Source organism: Melanotaenia boesemani, chromosome 5 (genome assembly GCF_017639745.1).
Source record: "Melanotaenia boesemani isolate fMelBoe1 chromosome 5, fMelBoe1.pri, whole genome shotgun sequence".
NCBI classification, from domain to species: Eukaryota; Metazoa; Chordata; class Actinopteri; order Atheriniformes; family Melanotaeniidae; genus Melanotaenia; species Melanotaenia boesemani.
The window spans coordinates 38940436-38958872 of record NC_055686.1 but is presented as its reverse complement, the minus strand read 5'-3'; the positions used below and the strand labels follow the sequence as shown (position 1 = coordinate 38958872).

Here is an 18437-nt window from a genome sequence, read left to right as displayed (position 1 = left end):
CGCTGCACCAATAGCATGCGAGAAAAGTTTAATGTTGAATTCTGGACCAATCAGGGACCATGTGGGCGTTTCCGACACGGGAAATTCCACAGATCGAGAGTGAACACATTTGTGAAAAAACACAATAAGTGGTTGGGATTTTTTAATTAGTTTATAAATAGAATAGAAAAATATTTTCCTAATGTTAACATACTTTTCCTTTCACAGTTCTCATCATCCCTCATAGAAATACATTAAAGAGAAGGAAAAATACTCTGCACTACCAAAACTGGCCATAGTGCAGATGGCCCAGAAAGTGTAAAGTTTATCTTCCACTTTTCATGGGATTATCACACATGTACAGAGATGTATTAAAGAGGCCATAAAAGACAATACATTTATATTTCATGTCAACATGGTCACAGTGACTCACTGGCACCAAAGTGAGCAAAACTTTATCCAAAACATTTAGGCTTCCAGCCCTCTTGGATGCATATTTCTAAGGTGTTTTATCTGAATCAGTTAAGGCTAAACATGTAAAAAAATGATCAAGATCTTACAACAAATGCAAAGTTAGTGAAAAACTTTAAAGACCAGTGCAGGGTGGGAAATAAAACCCAAGTTATTTAAATTTTGTGAAGTCAAAAGGTTTAGAGTGAAAAACTCTTTTTTTCCACCCCCCAATAATTTAAAGACTGGGCCTTCTGTACCGGAGTTGGACACTTTAAGAAAAAATGAAACCAAGTGATTGCTTTTCTTTCAGATAACTACTTTAGATCAAGACCCTTTGAAGGTCATGTTTCATATCTAAGATGTGAAGCACTTTCCAAAGCATCCTTCAAAAACAACAACCTTCATAGTTTCCAGTGAATAAACATTATTATTTTTTGTAATTAGATGTGTTTCTGCCATGGTAAGAGTACCAAAAAAGCATATTTAGATTTTATGGTGACAGAATTCTACAGTACAAATAAATGAAGCCAATGGCCACTGAACAGAAGAAAACTCTATGCTTTACTGGCCAGTTGTAGTCTCACAGTCAGGATTTTATTTAGTGTCTCATCCAAAAGACAACGGCAGCCACTTTGAAGATGAATGATAAACAAGTATTGATTTGCGCTGCAGCATATCCATTTTAGTGTTGAGTCAAAGTAGGTGTCTGTGATGAACTGCAGCTTGGTTGAACACAAAGGTTTCTGAACTTTTAGTCCTCGTCACTGACTGTTTCTTTCTGTGGAAAACCAGAGTGAGTCACGTGATGTAGGTTTAGTTTAGAGACTGACTGGTACATGTTTGATATCAGTCAGTAAGAGTCTGATTAAAACTGAGGAGATGATTGATCCGTATTAACAAAGTAGGTGGTGAGCTCCCCTTTGCCCTTCACGTTGACGACGCCCCTGAGTGTGATGCCATAACCAACGGTCTGGATCATCTGGGCTGTCTCCTCCGTCACCTGAGAATATAGTCAAACAATGAGAAAGAGTAAGGTTTTATATCAGTGCTTCAACTTTTATTCATAGCTTTAGAAATCCATTCCTTGGTAGCCACTCATCTTTCCCTCCTTGGTGACTGGTTCAGATACTAACAGATGGAAACCAGTATTATGTGGAAGTGTGAGTGTGTGAAACTGCCCAGTTACAGAAGCAAATGTATGAAAAGCTACAGCGATATCTACAAAAAGCTCTAGTAGTTAATTTAATATTTTATCTAACATAGTATGTTCCACATGTCTTCGGATGGTTTACTGACCTGTATCTTGTCCAGCACCCCTGTGCTGTCCATCCTGCTGGCCACATTAACGGAGTTCCCCCAGATGTCGTACTGAGGTTTATGGGCTCCGATGACTCCTGCAATTACTGGGCCGTGATTTATTCCTGTTGGTAGACAAATGGTAAATGGACTTGTACTTATACAGCGCTTTTCCAGTCAGTTTGACCACTCAAAGTGCTTTACACTACTTATCACATTCACCCATTCACACACACATTCACACCCCGATAGGCACATCGGGAGGCAGCGTGGGGTTAAGTGTCTTGCCCAAGGACACTTCGGCATGTAGTCAGTGGAAGCCTGGAATCGATCCGCCTACCTTCCGGTCGAAAGACGATTGTGCTTCCTCCTGAGCTACAGCCGCATTTCTCACTTTTCAAGGATTGGGATATTGTTTGAAAATAAAGCTCTGATCAACTGACATGATCTTGGTGATAACATATATTTCTTTTAGTATAATCTGCAATATCACACCATGCTAGTCATTTTAATGTAAGCACTATACTCTTTTATTAGTATTAAACTCATGCAGACGTACCGATCCTGAGTTTGAAGCTGTTAAATGAGTGTGTGTTGATGAGCTCCAGTTTGCCCATCAAAGCGATGGCAAACTCCACCATGGAGCGCACATGGCTGTAGGACAAGTCACATTTCTGCAGGGGGAGCCAGAGGTCATGATGGTTAGGCCGACTGCTATGCTGGTTGTGTCAGAGTGAAGCTGAAGAGCACAAACCTTTCTTTCATCTCCTGGAGGTGAGTGTGTCAGCCCAGCAGCAGCCATGTAAGTGCTGCCAATTGTCTTAATCTTCTCTACTGAAGAGAATTTGGGCTTAGACAGGAGCTGTGTAAGAAAGAGATATAGAGAGGGACATTGCGTTTAGAGATGCTGGCAATCCGACCTCTTGACTCTAAAGGTTAGATAATATCTGGCAGAATAATCTTCCTCTTACCTCATCGAAGTCGGCAATGATTTCATTGAGGAAGCGCAAACACTCCAGGCCGTCCCTGTTGGCGCTGCTCTCGCTATAAAACTCTTTGAACTGAGGCACTGATGCAAACATCACACAGACGCATTCATACGACTGACTGTACAGGTCCTGGAAAGGACATTTGTAAAATAAATATGTTGACTCCACTCTTTCAACTCAAGTCAAACCTATGCCAACATTTAACCCTCAAAACTCTTCTTGATTGCATGTTTTCAAACACGTGATAGAACTGTCATAAAAAATCAGGCATGTAGATGTTACAAAAATCACTGTTTGTCACTGTACTTCTTAAATCTGGAAGTCTAATTTTTTATATGAATTGATAGAGCCAGTCTTTTCAGGTAGTTGACAGGGAACTTTGTTATCTAAAATCTATTTACATTGCTCTGTAATACAACACAGCAGACATGTAAAAGCCCCCATAGATGCTATAAATGCTCATAATGTCACACAACTGGACAGTAAATGCACTTCATCTTGATCAACACTTCAACTGCCAAGGGGTCATTTTTACCCCTTTACATTTTCAACCAAACTCTTAAATTTAACCATCTGTCTCAAACTTCATGTCTTTAACTAAAATAGCCATTTTCTGTAATTTTGTGAATTTTGAGGTATATTCATTTATATACAATGTAAAACGCAGAGACTACCAGCAGCATCACAGCATCAGCGTTGCTAGGCAACCAGGTTCTGACAGATAGAACTTAACTTATTTGATTCAGACTTTTGATATAACTAGCAAATCCAGACAGGTGAAATGACAGAGTTCAGGGAATCAACAGAAACATTTAACAATTTAATTAAACGATGATAGTGATGACAGTGTTAAAGAGGTCATATTCTGCTTTTTGGGTTTTCCTTTCCTTTAGTGTCTTATGTTACTTATTAAAAAGCTTCGGGGGTCACAAAGTTAACAGCAAAGAGAGATGGTCTCCCCCAGTTTCCCTAAAACATTATCCAGGTTTTTTTTTTCTTAATCCTTTCATCACGAAACACATTTGCTCAAAGCCTCTCTTGTAGTTACACAGGAGGGACGGACGGACAGACAGACAGACAGACAGACAGACAGACAGACAGACAGACAGACAGACAGACAGATAGATAGATAGATAGATAGGTGAGAAAACAACTTACAAGAAAATGTTTTTTTTAACTGCAAACTTGAAAAAAAGCTGATAAGTTATAATTAGATAATATCCATCTTTGTTTATTCTTGTGTTATTTACTTGATTGCGAACAGCCTTGCCCATGAAGAAAGAGGCCACATGAAGCGGCAGGACATTCTGCAGCAGGAGTTTGTTAACGTTCTCCATGGTTTCCATTTCCTCTCTTTCTGTCTGGAAGCATCGCTGTAAAAGGAAATCTACACGGCAGCTCAACTCATCCTGAGAAGGACAGAGAAAAGTGTTTAAATATGTAACAACTCAATTTTTATGTTATTCATAAAACATTACATTTGGTTGATTATTTGTAATGACAGAAGATAAAACACGTGCCTGTCTGGCCAGTATGAGGCATACAATGTAAAAGATGACCAGCCAAATGCCAGACATAATTTGAGGGTCCTTCAGCACACCGAGCCTGTAGAGACACACATGCACATTCTCATATTAAAAAAGGGATGCTAAGTGACTTCCAGTGCATATTGCTTCAGACCATTTTATATTAAAGTGGGGCCTGCACCCCCAGATGGGCCTTAGTCTATACAAAGCTGTTGAATAAAAGATGGTGATCTGAAACTCCAGACAAGGATGCACAATCTGGGCCGCAAGTGGCAGACAAAAGGGAGGAAACTGGACACCTTGCTAGTGATGTGATGACGAGAAAGAGCAGTCGATGTGGGCGAGTGGAAAGTGTGTAGACAGGTTGAGTAAAATATTGCTATTCATTTCTCAACAGTTATTTATCAATGAAACACACAGAATATGACCAATGGTAACAAAACACACATTTTATTTCTCTCTGTGGCCCATTAAATTTATTTATAGAGCTGTCAGACTAGAAAACTGAGATTTCTAAGAGCACATAGATGCTTTCAATGTATCTGCTAAACAATAAACAGCTGTTTAACTTCTGATGCTGTAAATACAAACTTGTGATGACTGTTAACTGATCATTTTTGGGGTTTTGCAAGACACACAATGAGGGACGTCCCAATCTGGGTGGACAGACGTGACCATCATCAGGTGGTGGTGTGGCTAAGTTTGGCTAGCCACATTTCCATAGCGTCAACACTATCAATCAAGGCCCCAAAAAATTTGCTATCTGGAACAAGGAACTGAAACCATTTGTTTGCACTTGAGTGAATCTTTAATTAATTCAACCAGTCCAAGGTTATTTACTGGGAGTATCTGGCTCACATATACTATACTTCTTGTTCATCAATGCCCCCAAAACACATTTTCACCTGAGCCTTCTGTACATTCAAAATGAAGAAGCTTTGATATATAAAGGTACAAAAAAAATGCAGCTTTACTCACTTTTTGTCAGCGTAAATTAGGGTAACAAGGCAATGGGATCTGGAAGCGTAAACATAGAGGAAGAGGGCCAAGTAAACCACTACAGCCAGGGTGAGGAGCAGGATCTTCACAGACAAACATATCCTGATGAAAACGATCACTCCCAGCATGGCCAGCAGGCAGCAGTACAGGTAATACTGGATATTTTCACAGACAGGTATGTGGGAGGGGAAATATGTGTGAAAAGGTTAGGTGTGAAGTTCAAAGCCTCTCATTGTTAAACTCTGGTATAAAACAATCTTTTAGATGTGAGGATGTAAGGAATTAATTTCCTGAAGTAAAATGAGTATTAAAAGGTGTTTTTGTTCATTTTTGCACGACTGTTATTTCCAGTTTAGTTATTATATAATTTACAAAGTTGAAAAATATACCTAACTTAAAAAAATGACAAGTTACTGCACAAACATATGAGGCAAACATGATAGCACTGAAGAAAAAGTGCAACAAAATATAAAAGGAATGAGCGAAAGAATCTATGGAGGACCAGGAGGGTCTTTCTGCTGGTCCTCCATAAGAACCCGGTATAAAATAAGAAAAAAAAACAAAACAAAACAAAAATAAAATAATAACTATTCATCTAAAGGAACTTACAGGCACAGTGTAAAATGTGAGACCCTCCACTGTTGTGCAGTTATAGATGGAGGTGTTGTTTATTCCTGCCCCTCTTAGGAAAATCTGAAAGTAACAAGAAAAGGATCATTTAGTAAATCAATAGAAATATCTATCTACAGTCCTTAGCTTGTGGGCATTATTTTTGAGTTAGAAGCTCTAATGATGCAAATATCCCTGTAATAAAGAACCCCGAATCCCGGTGGTGACCCATGTCATCCCCAAGTCTAATCCTTTGTTCCTTATTTCCTTTCCTAGGATTTACTGAAAATTTAATTAAAATCCATCGCTAACTTTTTGAGTCATGTTGCTAACAGCCAGTCAGTCAGCCAGCCAGCCAGCAGGCCTGCCAGTCAGCCAGTCAGCCAACCAGCCAGCCAGCCACCAGCCAGCCAGCCTGCCAGTCAGGCAGCCAGACAACCAGCCAGCCTGCCAGTCAGCCAGCCAACCAACCACCCAGCCTGCCAGCCAGCCTGCCAGTCAGCCAGCCAACCAACCAGCCAACCAACCAACCAGCCAGCCAGCCAGTCAGCCAGCCTGCCAGTCAGCCAGCCAGCCAGTCAAACCAACACCACCGAACATCACATCAACAATTATTTCATGGCGCGTTTAGGCTGTCTTTTCAAAGTCCTTTCTGACTGGCTCTGAATGCACTGGCTGGTACTGGGCTGGAATGGCCACCCTAACTGGTCTCCACCAGTAAGAGCGTTTCAGGTAGGCCTAACATAATAATAATAATAATAATAATAATAATAATAATAATAATAATAATAATAATAATAATAATAATAATAATAATAATAATGGATTAGATTTATAAAGCGCTTTTCAAGGCACCCAAAGCGCTTTACACTGTGTATCCATTATCCATCCACTCCTCACTCATACGTGGTGATGTCAGCAAGGTAGGTGATGCCAAGCTATTTGTGTAGGTGATGCTAAGCTATTTGTGTAGGTGATGCTAAGCTACATGTGTAGGTGACGCTAAGCTACATGTGTAGGTGATGCTAAGCTGCTTTTTTAGGTGATGCTAAGCTATTTGTGTAGGTGATGCTAAGCTACATGTGTAGGTGATGCTAAGCTGCTTTTTTAGGTGATGCTAAGCTATGTGTGTAGGTGATGCTAAGCTACATGTGTAGGTGATGCTAAGCTATGTGTGTAGGTGATGCTAAGCTGCTTTTTTAGGTGATGCTAAGCTATGTGTGTAGGTGATGCTAAGCTACATGTGTAGGTGATGCTAAGCTATGTGTGTAGGTGATGCTAAGCTACATGTGTAGGTGATGCTAAGCTGCTTTTTTAGGTGATGCTAAGCTATTTGTGTAGGTGATGCTAAGCTACATGTGTAGGTGATGCTAAGCTGTTTTTTTAGGTGATGCTAAGCTATTTGTGTAGGTGATGCTAAGCTACATGTGTAGGTGATGCTAAGCTGCTTTTTTAGGTGATGCTAAGCTATGTGTGTAGGTGATGCTAAGCTACATGTGTAGTTGATGCTAAGCTATGTGTGTAGGTGATGCTAAGCTACATGTGTAGGTGATGCTAAGCTACTTTTTTAGGTGATGCTAAGCTATGTGTGTAGGTGATGCTAAGCTACATGTGTAGGTGATGCTAAGCTACTTTTTTAGATAATGCTTGGCTATGTGTGTAGGTGATGCTAACCTACATTTGTAGGTGATGTTGAGCTATGTGTGTAGCTGATGCTAAGCTATGTGTATAGGTGAAGCTAAGCTATGTGTGTAGGTGATGCTAAGCTACGTGTGTAGGTGATGCTAAGCTACTTGTGTAGCCACAGCTGGCCTGGGGAAGACTGATGGAAACATGGCAACCAATCCGCGTCTACGGCCTCTCTAACCATCACTCAACATTCATTCACCAGCGTTGCCAATACTGGAGGAGGGAGGGTGAACTGTCTCGCCCAAGGACACAACGACAGATGGCTGGGGGAGTGGGAACTGAACCGGGAACCTTCTGGTCATTGGACGACCCGCTCCACCGCCTGAGCCACTGCTGTCCCAACGCGCCCATATGAGCCAGTTTTGTGCCAAAGTTTGTTTCATCCACACAGGTAAGTTAATACAAAAGCCAAAATTTCTCTCTTTTTACAGCATTTCTTTTTATTTTAAGGTTTTGATTTTTGACAAGTCATTCGATAACTTTCCCTCACAATCTAGAAGTGCTGAGATTTTTATTCTGGTTTTCAGGTAGCGTGGGAAACACCTGATGACTGGAAATGTACCATCAGATACTGTTCCTTCTGGGTTAAGACAGGAAGGCGGGTTCACACAGCTTTGAATTTCATACCACTGACTTGATACAGCTTAACAAATAAACCCTGAAATTTTCATCTTTCTTTGTCATATATTTATGATTTTATTACATTAATATTTAAGCGTTGATTTAGAAGAAATATTTTAACTGCTAACTGTGTGAAGTAAAGACTGCTGTGTTTAAAGTGTTTGAAAACCAAAAATGAAAGAACTCTTGTTCATACAGCAGTACTTTTAATGTATACATACACAATACGCTACTTTTAAATCATTACTGAGTATTACACATCACAATGTTAGTAATCAGAATTAAAAACACTCACAAAGTTGAGGATGGCCATCAGCAGGGTGATGAGCACACAGAGAACAACTACAAAGAGCCGTAATGCTGCAACCGTGGAGACGCCATGCGAAATCCCTGATATCCACTGGACGTTCAGCGGCATCTTAGACCTCCATCTCTGAGGAAAACAAACACATGCACAAATTTAATACAGAAGAAGTGTGAATGTCATCGACAAATTCCTACCGCTAAGTGGAATTCATCAGTCAACCACAAACACCAAGCAACCATAAAAAGATTTTTCTTTTAATTACATTTTTTAAAGGTATTTAAAAATATTGTCAGTGGATGGAAAGATGGAAAAACTGCAGAAAAGTTTTTATAATGTAAATCACGTTGTGCTGCTGTTATACATAAAAAGTGCTTTATAAATAAAGCTTGATTTGATTTGCAAAATGTTTTGGAACATTGTTATTTATGGTTTACCTCACAGTGAAAACACACATGGGTCATACCATCAACAATTGATATATGCCATCATAACATGAGTGTGTGCAGGATCCTGACCACTGAGCCTCTTTTGCTGAACGATGTGTCGTCAATCAGCTGCTGATGTAAGAATCTATCCATTTCATCAACGTGTTTACCTTTAAGTAGCCCGTAAAGGCAACGAACAAAAGCAGCACCATCACCGGGAAGGTCACACCGTAGGACACTGCCATCTCAAAGTTCCTGCGAAGATTAAAAACTTTTGTTTGTCCTCTGAGCAATGTAAGAAAATACCCAGTTTCACAATAATGTTCTTTTTCAGAAATGAGTGAGTTTGAACAAGAATGAAGCTGAGAAGTCGTTAATTTGATGAATTTGGCTAAAGTGCTACGTACCTTTCTGAGACAAGCATCTGGACGGTGAATAGAGTAAGAAAGATTACAGCTAAGCAGCTCATTGAGTGGTGCAAACCCTTCACTTCTGATAGGCGGAACTGGAAAACAAAGAAAGTAAAACAGCCTGTACAGTGGAAGCTGCTTTGACAATGCACAAAGCCACAAAATGATCCTCTGTCACATTTGCTCATTTATGTGTATAAAACCTCCACAAACACCTGAATCCAGAATTAATCTACCTGTCTCTCTAAGCTGAGGTCATTAAACAGCAGAGTCAAGCAGTTGAGTCTCTTTCCTTTTCTCCTGAAAGGTAAATGAAACCATATGTGGTGAGAAAGATCTGGAAACAATGAGACTGTATAAATATACATCCATTAAAGCTTCATTTCAAAGGATCACTGTGGTCACTGCTGGAACTAAAATGTCTAAATGTATCGACGTACAAGAAAAATTGAACAAGACAAACTTACGAGGCCGTGCCCAGTGTGTCCAGTGATGCCCTCACACTGTTATCAACAGACAAGCTGAAACAAAGAAAGGACGCATTACAGAAAGAGAAAGTCATGGTGATCCCTTAAAAAGGCACATTTAATTTATGCTACAAGAAAGAAGTTTAATTCTACTATTCTACTTCTACTATTTTAATTATTATAGTACCAAGGTTAATATAGGGATTATTGCATAATTTTTCAGCATCTTTGAGTAATTTTTGGTACTTACGATCTGAGATTGTCGTGACTGGGTGGTCTTTCCTGAATCAAACACACACACATGCATCTTCAGACTAACACACTTCATAATCTTCCGTCATATCTTTCACACATACGCTGTTTTCCTACACTCTCCACTCCAACGTGCCTGCCAGATCTTTATCACATCACATGTGCAGTAATTATTTTCTTTCATACCCTTTTCATCATTGTGATTACTTTTGTCATCACTGTAAAGCACATTATTATGTTGCTCTGCGTGCTTAAAAACTGCCCCTCAGGGGACAAACAAAGTGTTTTTTAATTGAACTGACTACAATAGAGTTCGTGATTAAACACTCATGACAAACACAAAGACCCAAAGATGGTTTGATATACAGCGCTGCACCTATATACAAAAACTAACAAACAAAGTAGATGCAAAAACACTTACTGCAGTCAGACGAGCTCGCCTCATGACAGCTTTGATGGGGATGATGGGCTTTTTGGAGTGCTTGGCCCCGGGGTTGCTAAGGTCTGCAAAGGGGTTGATGGTTTGCCAGGACTGGAGGTACTGAGACATCCGGACAGATGCCCGCTGCCTGCTCTCTGCTGGCTCCAGACTGCTTGCCTGGAATAAAAGATTACGATAGCTTCACTTTTCCGACTGAATTTGTAGACAGCTTAATCAAGCAAGTCAGAGACTGTTGCCTTGTTTGAGAGCGCTTGTGCAGAGAAAAATCAAACTGATAGAACACAATTATACTGTGAAGTTAAAATTTTAAAATCAGAAGACCTTCACTGCTATTTTCATATCACGTTTTATTTTATTCATCAGAATAATCCTGCACAGATAACCAGCTGAAAAAACCACAGCAACACGCATTTTAAATGCGCGTTTCTCACAATGACACCTACCTCTTTGAGTCTCCGGGAAATACTGTCTGACTTGTGGGGGTCAATAACGAAATATGTTTTTCTTCCATTAAGAAGAGGATCCCGACTGCCTCCATCCCCCTCCTCCACCTGGTACACTCCATTCAAGTGTTGGAGCGTCTCCTCTGTGATGTGGACTCGCCTGTTTGTAAAACAAATATGTTAAGATTTCTTTCTCTTTTTCTAAGAAACGATTTTTGTTATCTGAACTTAACACTTTCTCACTCAGGAAGACCCCCAGACTCCATGTGATTGGCTAAAGTGACATCATGTGACCACACGTCATACTGCCACTTCTGTAGGCCAATCACACCGCAGAGCACGTTGCCAGTGTGAACGCCCACGCGCATGCTGATGTCAACCCCGGTCGCCTCTCGCAGTTTGCTGCAAGAAGACAAACATCATGCTAAAGTCTGAACGGCAGAATGTTCACTTTTTCTCTTAAATTGTCATTGAAAGTTTAATTTAGCTGTAGCTCATTTTTCTAACATAAGAAAAAAGGAAAGCAAAATCAGGGAAATGGCAATCACACACATAAACACAAAACAACTTAAAACTAATCTCATATTCAGAATTTCAAGAGAAATAAATATTTCAGAGAAAGAAATAGAAGTAAAAAAGATTGTTGCCTAAAAGAGTAAAAAAAATATATAGAAAGACATGTTTGAAAACAATGAATGAATGAACGAATAAATGAATAAACGCATGCCAAGTGAAGGCGGCGAGCGGAGGCCGAGCTGAGCCTCTGAATGTGCAAGCCCAAAAACTCCGGGTCATATGGCGCGTGCCCGTTTGTGCTTCTCAGCATGTCGCCAAGATTTATTATACATACCGTGACTTTCTACAGTCTGTGCCATGTCTTTAATGTCAGTCCGTCTTTGATGTCAGTCTGTCTTTGATGAACGTCTGTCTTTGAAGTACGTCTGTCTTTAATGTACGTCTGTCTTTAATATACGGCTGTCTTTAATGTACATTTGTCTTTGATGTCAGTCTGTCTTTACTGTACGTCTGTTTTTAATGTATGTCTGTCTTTAATATATGTCTGTCTTTAATGTACGTCTGTCTTTGATGTCAGTCTGTCTTTACTGTATGTCTGTCTTTGATGTCAGTCTGTCTTTAATGTATGTTTGTCTTTGATGTCAGTCTGTCTTTACTGTACGTCTGTCTTTAATGTACGTCTGTCGTTGATGTCAGTCTGTCTTTACTGTACGTCTGTCTTTGATGTCAGTCTGTCTTTAATGTATGTTTGTCTTTGATGTCAGTCTGTCTTTAATATATGTCTGTCTTTAATGTCAGTCTGTCTTTAATGTACGTCTGTCTTTGATGTAAGTCTGTCTTTGATGTAAGTCTGTCTTTAATGTATGTTTGTCTTTGATGTCAGTCTGTCTTTAATGTACGTCTGTCTTTGATGTACATCTGTCTTTAGTGTACGTCTGTCATTGATGTTAGTCTGTCTTTAATGTATGTCTGTCATTAATGTACGTTTGTCTTTGATGTCAGTCTGTCTTTAATGTACGTCTGTCTTTGATGTACATCTGTCTTTAGTATACGTCTGTCATTGATGTCAGTCTGTCTTTAATGTACGTCTGTCTTTGATGTACGTCTGTCTTTGATGTCAGTCTGTCTTTAATGTACGTCTGTCGTTGATGTACATCTGTCTTTACTGTACGTCTGTCTTTGATGTCAGTCTGTCTTTAATGTAAGTCTGTCTTTAATGTACGTTTGTCTTTGATGTACGGCTATCTTTAATGTACGTTTGTCTTTGATGTCAGTCTGTCTTTACTGTATGTCTGTCTTTAATGTACGTCTGTCCTTGATGTCAGTCTGTCTTTACTGTACGTCTGTCTTTAATGTACGTCTGTCGTTGATGTCAGTCTGTCTTTACTGTACGTCTGTCTTTGATGTCAGTCTGTCTTTAATGTATGTTTGTCTTTGATGTCAGTCTGTCTTTAATATATGTCTGTCTTTAATGTACGTCTGTTGTTGATGTCAGTCTGTCTTTAATGTACGTCTGTCTTTGATGTAAGTCTGTCTTTGATGTAAGTCTGTCTTTAATGTACGTTTGTCTTTGAAGTCAGTCTGTCTTTAATGTACGTCTGTCTTTGATGTACATCTGTCTTTAGTGTACGTTTGTCGTTGATGTCAGTCTGTCTTTAATGTATGTCTGTCATTAATGTACGTTTGTCTTTGATGTCAGTCTGTCTTTAATGTACGTCTGTCTTTGATGTACATCTGTCTTTAGTGTACGTCTGTCATTGATGTCAGTCTGTCTTTAATGTACGTCTGTCTTTGATGTAAGTCTGTCTTTAATGTACGTTTGTCTTTGATGTCAGTCTGTCTTTAATGTACATTTGTCTTTATTATACGTCTGTCGTTATTGTACGTTTGTCTTTGATGTCAGTCTGTCTTTAATGTACGTCTGTCTTTGATGTACGTCTGTCTTTACTGTCAGTCTGTCTTTAATGTACGTCTGTCTTTAATATACGTCTGTCTTTGATGTCAGTCTGTCTTTAATGTACGTTTGTCTTTGATGTAAGTCTGTCTTTAATGTCAGTCTGTCTTTAATGTATGTCTGTCTTTGATATACGTCTGTCTTTAATGTACGTCTGTGTTTGATCTACGTCTGTCTTTAATGTCAGTCTGTCTTTAATGTACGTCTGTCTTTAATGTACGTCTGTCTTTGAGGTAAGTCTGTCTTTAATATACGTCTGTCTTTAATGTACGTTTGTCTTTAACGTCAGTCTGTCTTTAATGTACGTCTGTCTTTGATCTACATCTGTCTTTGATCTACGTCTGTCTTTAATGTCAGTCTGTCTTTAATCTACGTCTGTCTTTACTGTACGTCTGTCTTTGATGTCAGTCTGTCTTTAATGTATGTTTGTCTTTGATGTCAGTCTGTCTTTAATATATGTCTGTCTTTAATGTACGTCTGTCATTGATGTCAGTCTGTCTTTACTGTACGTCTGTCTTTGATGTACGTCTGTCTTTAATGTACGTCTGTCGTTGATGTAAGTCTGTATTTAATGTACGTCTGTCTTTAATGTACGTCTGTCTTTGATCTACGTCTGTCTTTAATGTACGTCTGTCTTTAATGTACGTCTGTCTTTGATGTACGTCTGTCTTTGATGTCAGTCTGTCTTTAATATATGTCTGTCTTTAATGTACGTCTGTCGTTGATGTCAGTCTGTCTTTACTGTACGACTGTCTTTGATGTACGTCTGTCTTTAATGTACGTCTGTCTTCGATCTACGTCTGTCTTTAATGTCAGTCTGTCTTTAATGTACATCTGTCTTTGATCTACGTCTGTCTTTAATGTACGTCTGTCTTTAATGTACGTCTGTCTTTGATGTACGTCTGTCTTTGATGTCAGTCTGTCTTTAATGTACATTTGTCTTTGATGTACGCCTGTCTTTAATGTACATCTGTCTTTAATATACGTCTGTCTTTAATGTATGTTTGTCTTTGATGTCAGTCTGTCTTTACTATACGTCTGTCTTTAATGTACGTCTGTCGTTGATGTCAGTCTGTCTTTAATGTACGTCTGCCTTTAATGTCAGTCTGTCTTTAATGTACGTTTGTCTTTGATGTCAGTCTGTCTTTAATGTACGTTTGTCTTTGATGTCAGTCTGTCTTTGATATACGTCTGTCTTTAATGTACGTCTGTGTTTGATCTACGTCTGTCTTTAATGTCAGTCTGTCTTTAATGTACGTCTGTCTTTAATGTACGTCTGTCTTTGAGGTAAGTCTGTCTTTAATATACGTCTGTCTTTAATGTACGTTTGTCTTTAATGTCAGTCTGTCTTTAATGTACGTCTGTCTTTGATCTACATCTGTCTTTGATCTACGTCTGTCTTTAATGTCAGTCTGTCTTTAATCTACGTCTGTCTTTACTGTACGTCTGTCTTTGATGTCAGTCTGTCTTTAATGTATGTTTGTCTTTGATGTCAGTCTGTCTTTAATATATGTCTGTCTTAAATGTCTGTCTGTCGTTGATGTCAGTCTGTCTTTACTGTACGTCTGTCTTTGATGTACGTCTGTCTTTAATGTACGTCTGTCTTTGATGTAAGTCTGTATTTAATGTAAGACTGTCTTTAATGTACGTCTGTCTTTAATGTACGTCTGTCTTTGATGTACGTCTGTCTTTGATGTCAGTCTGTCTTTAATGTACATTTGTCTTTGATGTACGCCTGTCTTTAATGTACATCTGTCGTTGATGTCAGTCTGACTTTAATGTACGTCTGCCTTTAATGTCAGTCTGTCTTTAATGTACGTTTGTCTTTGATGTCAGTCTGTCTTTAATGTACGTTTGTCTTTGATGTCAGTCTGTCTTTGATGTACGTCTGTCTTTAATTTCAGTCTGTCTTTAATGTACGTCTGTCTTTGATGTACGTCTGTCTTTGATGTCAGTCTGTCTTTAATGTACGTCTGTCTTTAATGTACGTCTGTCTTTAATTTACGTTTGTCTTTGTTGTACGTCTGTCTTTAATGTACGTTTGTCTTTGATGTCAGTCTGTCTTTAATGTACGTTTGTCTTTGATGTACGTCTGTCTTTAGTGCACGTCAGACTTTGATGTCAGTCTGTCTTTAATGTACGTTTGTCTTTGATGTACGCCTGTCTTTAATGTAGGTCTGTCTTTAATATACGTCTGTCTTTGATGTCAGTCTGTCTTTAATATACGTTTGTCTTTGATGTACGTCTGTCTTCAATGTATGTCTGTCTTTAATATACGTCTGTCTTTAATGTATGTCTGTCTTTGATATACGTCTGTCTTTAATGTACGTCTGTCTTTGATCTACGTCTGTCTTTAATGTCAGTCTGTCTTTAATGTACGTCTGTCTTTAATGTCAGTCTGTCTTTGATGTAAGTCTGTCTTTAATATACGTCTGTCTTTAATGTACGTTTGTCTGTAATGTCAGTCTGTCTTTAATGTACGTCTGTCTTTAATGTACGTTTGTCTTTGATGTACGTCTGTCTTTAGTGCACGTCTGTCTTTGATATCAGTCTGTCTTTAATGTAAGTCTGTCTTTGATGTACGTTTGTCTTCGATGTCAGTCTGTCTTTAATGTACTTCTGTCTTTAATATACGTCTGGCTTTAATGTACGTTTGTCTTTAATGTCAGTCTGTCTTTAATGTACGTCTGTCTTTGATCTACATCTGTCTTTGATCTACGTCTGTCTTTAATGTCAGTCTGTCTTTAATCTACGTCTGTCTTTACTGTATGTCTGTCTTTGATGTCAGTCTGTCTTTAATGTACGTCTGTCTTCGATCTACGTCTGTCTTTAATGTCAGTCTGTCTTTAATGTACGTCTGTCTTTGATGTACGTCTGTCGTTGATGTCAGTCTGTCTTTAATATACGTTTGTCTTTAATGTACGTCTGTCTTTGATGTCAGTCTGTCTTTAATGTACATTTGTCTTTGATGTACGCCTGTCTTTAATGTACATCTGTCTTTAATATACGTCTGTCTTTAATGTATGTTTGTCTTTGATGTACGTCTGTCTTTACTATACGTCTGTCTTTAATGTACGTCTGTCGTTGATGTCAGTCTGTCTTTAATGTACGTCTGCCTTTAATGTCAGTCTGTCTTTAATGTACGTTTGTCTTTGATGTCAGTCTGTCTTTAATGTACGTTTGTCTTTGATGTCAGTCTGTCTTTGATATACGTCTGTCTTTAATGTCAGTCTGTCTTTAATGTACGTCTGTCTTTAATGTACGTCTGTCTTTAATGTACGTCTGTCTTTGAGGTAAGTCTGTCTTTAATATACGTCTGTCTTTAATGTACGTTTGTCTTTAATGTCAGCCTGTCTTTAATGTACGTCTGTCTTTGATCTACATCTGTCTTTGATCTACGTCTGTCTTTAATGTCAGTCTGTCTTTAATCTACGTCTGTCTTTACTGTACGTCTGTCTTTGATGTCAGTCTGTCTTTAATGTATGTTTGTCTTTGATGTCAGTCTGTCTTTAATATATGTCTGTCTTTAATGTACGTCTGTCGTTGATGTCAGTCTGTCTTTACTGTACGTCTGTCTTTGATGTACGTCTGTCTTTAATGTACGTCTGTCTTTGATGTAAGTCTGTATTTAATGTACGTCTGTCTTTAATGTACGTCTGTCTTTGATCTACGTCTGTCTTTAATGTACGTCTGTCTTTAATGTACGTCTGTCTTTGATGTACGTCTGTCTTTGATGTCAGTCTGTCTTTAATGTACATTTGTCTTTGATGTACGCCTGTCTTTAATGTACATCTGTCTTTAATATACGTCTGTCTTTAATGTATGTTTGTCTTTGATGTCAGTCTGTCTTTACTATACGTCTGTCTTTAATGTACGTCTGTCGTTGATGTCAGTCTGTCTTTAATGTACGTCTGCCTTTAATGTCAGTCTGTCTTTAATGTACGTTTGTCTTTGATGTCAGTCTGTCTTTAATGTACGTTTGTCTTTGATGTCAGTCTGTCTTTGATGTACGTCTGTCTTTAATTTCAGTCTGTCTTTAATGTACATCTGTCTTTTATGTACGTCTGTCTTTAATTCACGTTTGTCTTTGTTGTACGTCTGTCTTTAATGTACGTCTGTTTTTGATTTCAGTCTGTCTTTAATGTACGTTTGTCTTTGATGTACGTCTGTCTTTAGTGCACGTCTGTCTTTGATATCAGTCTGTCTTTAATGTAAGTCTGTCTTTGATGTACGTTTGTCTTCGATGTCAGTCTGTCTTTAATGTACTTCTGTCTTTAATATACGTCAGACTTTGATGTCAGTCTGTCTTTAATGTACGTTTGTCTTTGATGTACGCCTGTCTTTAATGTAGGTCTGTCTTTAATATACGTCTGTCTTTGATGTCAGTCTGTGTTTAATATACGTTTGTCTTTGATGTACGTCTGTCTTCAATGTATGTCTGTCTTTAATATACGTCTGTCTTTAATGTATGTCTGTCTTTGATATACGTCTGTCTTTAATGTACGTCTGTCTTTGATCTACGTCTGTCTTTGATGTCAGTCTGTCTTTAATGTACGTTTGTCTTTGATGTCAGTCTGTCTTTGATGTACGTCTGTCTTTAATTTCAGTCTGTCTTTAATGTACATCTGTCTTTTATGTACGTCTGTCTTTAATTTACGTTTGTCTTTGTTGTACGTCTGTCTTTAATGTACGTCTGTTTTTGATTTCAGTCTGTCTTTAATGTACGTTTGTCTTTGATGTACGTCTGTCTTTAGTGCACGTCTGTCTTTGATATCAGTCTGTCTTTAATGTAAGTCTGTCTGTGATGTACGTTTGTCTTCGATGTCAGTCTGTCTTTAATGTACTTCTGTCTTTAATATACGTCAGACTTTGATGTCAGTCTGTCTTTAATGTACGTTTGTCTTTGATGTACGCCTGTCTTTAATGTAGGTCTGTCTTTAATATACGTCTGTCTTTGATGTCAGTCTGTGTTTAATATACGTTTGTCTTTGATGTACGTCTGTCTTCAATGTATGTCTGTCTTTAATATACGTCTGTCTTTAATGTATGTCTGTCTTTGA

At 38.6% G+C, this 18437-nt stretch overlaps 1 protein-coding gene across 2 annotated transcripts in view; it reads right to left on the bottom strand.

Annotated features, from left to right (window-relative positions):
* Positions 1 to 133: 133 nt before the first annotated feature.
* The window catches only part of LOC121640677 (adenylate cyclase type 4-like), a 36197-nt gene continuing 17893 nt past the window's right edge, over positions 134 to 18437 (bottom strand). For both annotated transcript variants that reach the window (XM_041986498.1, XM_041986497.1), the window contains exons 9-26: positions 11151 to 11309; positions 10908 to 11067; positions 10444 to 10620; positions 10021 to 10052; positions 9771 to 9824; positions 9540 to 9603; positions 9301 to 9398; positions 9064 to 9148; positions 8457 to 8594; positions 5852 to 5935; positions 5222 to 5397; positions 4238 to 4322; positions 3968 to 4126; positions 2700 to 2846; positions 2483 to 2590; positions 2288 to 2402; positions 1729 to 1853; positions 134 to 1432 (exon numbers count right to left, since the gene is read on the bottom strand). In XM_041986498.1, coding sequence (XP_041842432.1) covers positions 1298 to 1432; positions 1729 to 1853; positions 2288 to 2402; positions 2483 to 2590; positions 2700 to 2846; positions 3968 to 4126; positions 4238 to 4322; positions 5222 to 5397; positions 5852 to 5935; positions 8457 to 8594; positions 9064 to 9148; positions 9301 to 9398; positions 9540 to 9603; positions 9771 to 9824; positions 10021 to 10052; positions 10444 to 10620; positions 10908 to 11067; positions 11151 to 11309 — 2101 coding nt within the window. In that variant the 3' untranslated portion in view covers positions 134 to 1297. The remainder of the gene's footprint in view (positions 1433 to 1728; positions 1854 to 2287; positions 2403 to 2482; positions 2591 to 2699; positions 2847 to 3967; positions 4127 to 4237; positions 4323 to 5221; positions 5398 to 5851; positions 5936 to 8456; positions 8595 to 9063; positions 9149 to 9300; positions 9399 to 9539; positions 9604 to 9770; positions 9825 to 10020; positions 10053 to 10443; positions 10621 to 10907; positions 11068 to 11150; positions 11310 to 18437) is intronic.